Source organism: Morone saxatilis, unplaced genomic scaffold, assembly GCF_004916995.1.
Source record: "Morone saxatilis isolate NCDOM2014 unplaced genomic scaffold, NCSU_SB_2.0 Contig10, whole genome shotgun sequence".
Classification (NCBI taxonomy): Eukaryota; Metazoa; Chordata; class Actinopteri; family Moronidae; genus Morone; species Morone saxatilis.
Genome location: NW_023339652.1, coordinates 17,361,373 through 17,366,265, shown reverse-complemented (window position 1 = coordinate 17,366,265; position 4,893 = coordinate 17,361,373). Strand labels below are relative to the sequence as shown.

General features: G+C 37.0%; 1 protein-coding gene across 4 annotated transcripts in view; it reads right to left on the bottom strand.

Moving 5' to 3' along the window:
• Nucleotides 1-4,893, bottom strand: part of LOC118341784 (histidine ammonia-lyase-like) — a 12,918-nt gene that overhangs the window by 5,135 nt on the left and 2,890 nt on the right. For 3 of the 4 annotated variants that reach the window (XM_035680184.1, XM_035680169.1, XM_035680161.1), the window contains exons 8-14: nt 4,750-4,875; nt 3,643-3,782; nt 3,091-3,138; nt 2,610-2,757; nt 1,391-1,486; nt 748-806; nt 537-617 (exon numbers count right to left, since the gene is read on the bottom strand). In XM_035680184.1, coding sequence (XP_035536077.1) covers nt 537-617; nt 748-806; nt 1,391-1,486; nt 2,610-2,757; nt 3,091-3,138; nt 3,643-3,782; nt 4,750-4,875 — 698 coding nt within the window. The remainder of the gene's footprint in view (nt 1-536; nt 618-747; nt 807-1,390; nt 1,487-2,609; nt 2,758-3,090; nt 3,139-3,642; nt 3,783-4,749; nt 4,876-4,893) is intronic. The other variant, XM_035680176.1, reaches the window with a different exon arrangement.

Below are 4,893 nucleotides of genomic sequence, written 5' to 3'. Positions count from 1 at the left end.
ATCCTCCTTAATGTTAAACACTTTTAGGGCCCATTTTGGACATTCATATTAAGGAGTCTAAATAAAGATTGAGGTGAAAGATTGTTGAAGTTCAACGTAGTTCAACAATTTGAGAAATACGCTTATTTGCGTTTTTTGTTGACAGTTCAATATAAAATCTGTTGAATATAAAACTGGAGCTGGTAGCTAGCTAACTTAGCTTAGCATAAAGACTGGAAGTAAGGGCTAGTCGGTCTCTGTCCAAAGATAATAAAATCTACCTACCAGTATTTTTGAGAAAGTTTCCCATTATAATGACTTCCAGAATCTTTTTTTTCCCATCACATTTGCAGAAATGGGCTTCCATAACTGGCTGTAACTTCTTTTTGACAAATATAACATTTTCTGTCAGAAGATCATAATTATACACAAATGCTCATTTCAAAGGCTTCAAGAAAAGTCTGAAGTGGCAGATAAGACAACGTAAGAGCTGTCTAAAGTGACAACTCTCACAGACACATTGTGGGGTAACATGAGCAGCTGTTCCTGTAGGATACTGGGTTGTCTGTGGCACTGTTCAGCTCAGTGGAAATCACATTCTGGACAAAAGCGATGGTGTCATTGACCACTCCATGAACCTGCAGCAAGCAGAGGCACAGCCAAATAAAGTAATCTGCCTCATTCATTCAGTCAAAGGCTCAACACTGCTTGTGTAGAACTGAAATAGAACAAGATACTATTATTAACATACACACACATACACTATACCTGTGGGATACAGCGCAGGGTGTAGGCATCCTGAACACGATTGCATGATCTATGACTCTCTACAGGAAGAACATCATGAGGAAATCAGAGAGAGGAAACTGCCAAGTAACATGATTACTGAAGTCATTGTTTAAAAGTTATATATATGAGATTTGAAACAATATAGCAGCAGACAACTATTTGATGTGTAAAGTGGAGTCATGAATGACATCGCAGCCTCTCTGTGGTTTGTTTGCAATGCCAGTCTGCTTCGTCTGTAGCTGAGTAGAGAGACTGAAACTGCTGTATTTATCATTTACATCAGTGAATTAAGGCTTTGCCTGAATCATCAGCGTGCATGACTATTGGAAAGACTATGAAAAGACTAACAAAAATATTCTTCATTATCAATTGAAATTATTGGTTTTGTCAATGGAGTCTGGTTGGCCGTAGCGCCCATTGATTTTGTCTGAGATGCTGGTGCTCTCTCTCTCTCTATATATATATACAACCTTTAAAAAATTCCAACCATGTATAATAATAACATATTCAATTTGACATATTACTGAATAACATTCAGTAACTGTACTCTGTCTCAATGTATGTGGGGGTTATCAACACAGAACTCTTAAAGCCAATATTGTGCAGTTCATGCAGGTCCTACCTGAGATCTGAGAAGGGAAGACATCAGAGTCTAACAGAGAGCGAAGCCTCCCAGCCACCTTCACCTGACCGGGGTGAGGTCTCACTGCGTGGATAGCTACAACACAGCAATTCTCTTCATTAATACAGTTGTACGGTCTGCAGTGTGATTATGTGCACAAGGAGTGAAGTCTCCTTCACCACACAGAACAACAGAAGACAGTCATTAACATTACAGTATCTGTAACAAAATACAAAAATAGAAAACAGGAATTACCATCACTGATATCATTTAAAGAAAAGTATCCTGATATATTATACATACATACTGATTAGTTGGCCCATCCTGTATATGCAGTGCTAGGAATTGCTGACTGTGCAGCTCTCACTTCTTAAAGCAGTATTCAATCTTTTTTTTTTAGCCACAATATGTTTACATTACCACCCTATATAGTTTCTAGGCAAACGGTTTTATTTATATATCCAGCAGACACAGAGCAAGCGTAGAACTCTTTTGGTGTCCTGTTTCTGTTATGCAACATCTGTTAGGTACTCAGCAACAATACAACAAACCTTAACAATTATTACCTGTGTGCCTTGATAAAAAAAAGTGTGTGAATTCTAAATAAAGTTTCTAAAGGAAACCTTTTTCCCACCTGGTCTTTAATATGTTGTTAAAAATGATCAATAATTATTGGAATCGACTGAAATTAAACATTTTATTGGGATACATTTTTCAGCACTTGCCCTAGGCTGAATTCCATTTAGCCGCTTTAATTTCAGGATACCGGTATTGTTCATGTTGACTCACTGGGACGCTTGAATAGCCATGAATAGTCATCTTTAATATAACACTTGTGCTTATCCTACTCTCACCAGTCCAAGTCCAAATGTCTGCTGGGAAAAATGCCTATGGTGAACTACACTCACTGTTTTCACTTCTATAGCCTGATTCATATGTGATTGAAATGAATTTAGCTTGTAATACCTCCTGACCTGCACTATAGGGGTAAATCCTGTCCTCTGATCCCATAATTGAGGTTCCTCTGTCTCTCTGTGAGGCTGAAACATAATGTTTTCTGAACATATTTCAATCTGATGGTGTACTGTTATGCAGAAGTTGAACACCTTGTCATTTTAACAAAGATAAAACAATTATTTTGTTAACATGTGTTTATGCTCATGACTGGCTATCCAAGCTTCCAGTCAACAGTCAGGGAATTTAAAGTCTCTAGAGGTACCGCTGTGGAAGGCGTTTGCGGTGCCTTTCAGGGCTTCCAAAGTCAAGGCTCCAATGACGTCAGCTTGTCTGGCCACGCTCACAGCTCTCTCCACAGCCTCCGCACCCAGAGACGATATCAGCTGAGTCCCGTTGATCAGAGCGAGTCCCTGTTTGACGACCAGAATAATTAAAATAATCCACTGATGAACAGAAAATTAAATATTCATCTATTTGCACTGCAAGAAAAATACTGTTTATTAATGGTTGGATATTATTTTTGTCGCTCGGGTCATGTTCTCTATCAGTTATGTTAATGTACTGTAAATAATCACTGAAAAATAAGACTTTTGTTCTGTAATTTTACATGGATTTGTTTTTTAACTGACAGATATCTATATATCTACAGTATATCTATATAATATATATTACAGCCTGGGCAACAAAAATAAAAGCAAAGTTTTAATAAACAGTAGTTTTCCCTTAAGAAAAAAGCCTAGTACCTCCTTTGGTTTCAGCGAGAGAGGTTTGAGCCCATGGCCCTCCAACACCTGCAACATAGACACAATCACTTACTTACAAAAGGTTTGTGAGTAGCTTATGATGAAAAATAGCTAATAAATCATTACTTCATGGTTATAGGCCAGTAATAAGTCATTAAGAAAACAACTTTTGGGTTGCCAGGTTGGATCCTTTTCTGAAACTTGCCAGTTTGACTTATACCTGGCTGCAGAGTATCCAGACCAAAATCAGTTTAGTAATAACTAATAATAATTCCTAACCTGATTCATCATTGTATGCGAAAAAACCTTTGTCAGTGATTTATTAGCATTTATAACACATTGAATATTGGGGTCATCAGTAATTCTGAATTAAAACCATAATAAGGGTCATGGCCTTTTCACTTTAACAGAAGCATCATCATAGATCTAAAAGCATTTATTGGCCAGTGATAAAGCCGTTACAATTTATATTAAGGAATTGTACGTATATCTTATTAGAAAGTGGAACAAAAAAAAAAGGCTTTCACTGTGTGGAACAGTAAGGAAGCTCACAGCCCTGGCATCAGCCCAGCTGCTCTGTGGTGACCACATCCTGCCCTCCCCCATCAAGCCCAGCGTGAGGTGAGCCAGGGGGGCCAAGTCTCCACTCGCTCCCACAGTACCCTTTTCTGGTACCCAGGACAAACAGGACGCTGGAAACACACACACACACACACACACACACACACACCTATTCAGTCTTAGACAGTATGTAAACTATTAACAGAACTCACTGTACAACATAACACACTACAGTGTAGCTGAAGGCTTATACAAGGACATGTGTGACAGTATATACCACAGTGCTTATATTTCATATGAATATATACATCTTTATTAATATGTATTCTATTTGTTATATTCATTAATGAAACATTTATTATGACTGAAGTATTTATTCATCCAGCTGAGCCAACTATATCTGCTGATGAAGGCCATTAGAGGCAGCTGAAAGCCCCAGAAGAAATCTGATAAATTGTCTTTGAGTTAAACGTTTTTTGTCAAGCTATTATTTTCATGTTCATAACAAACCTTGAAGCTCAACATTATTTTATATAACTGTATTATTATTATTTTATCTTATTATTATTGTTATTAGTTATTGTTAATTCGATATAATGAACTCTTTCTATGTATGCAGCATGAAGGGACTGCAAACTTTAATTGCATTGTACAACCTTGTGTTGTATAATGATAAATACATGTCCCTGCTTGATCCTTGAACATGAGGTTTTGACACAGCTATAAACAGAGAGTTAATAAATTCCTTATAACACACTGGAGAGATTTGTTCGTATGATTACAGCTATGTTAAACTGTGTTATCAATCACTCACTAACTGTCTATACAGCAGTTTTTTATTCTACTTTTACTGATCATAAAAGTTATTATTATTAATATTACTCTGCTTTTTATTGTGTTTGTTTATTGTTGCTATCATGCATTTCTTTACCTTGTGCAAATTATTCATTTGTCACTGAGTTTGAAAGGTGCTATACAAATTCAGAGAGTCTGTGGGGTGTTAAAGAGTCTAAAATCCAATAATAATCTAAGAATATAATAGTATAAAAAAGAATAGTATAATAAAACAGAATAGAATAAAATGGAATAGTGGTATACCGTTGAAGGCCTTGATCATAACGTCAAGGGTCTCCATGGAGACGCCGCTGTGGCCTTTTGCAAGGACATTGATTCTCAGAACCAGCAGCATGCGTGTCCTCTCTACACTCAATGGGGCACCCACTCCTTCACACACACACACAC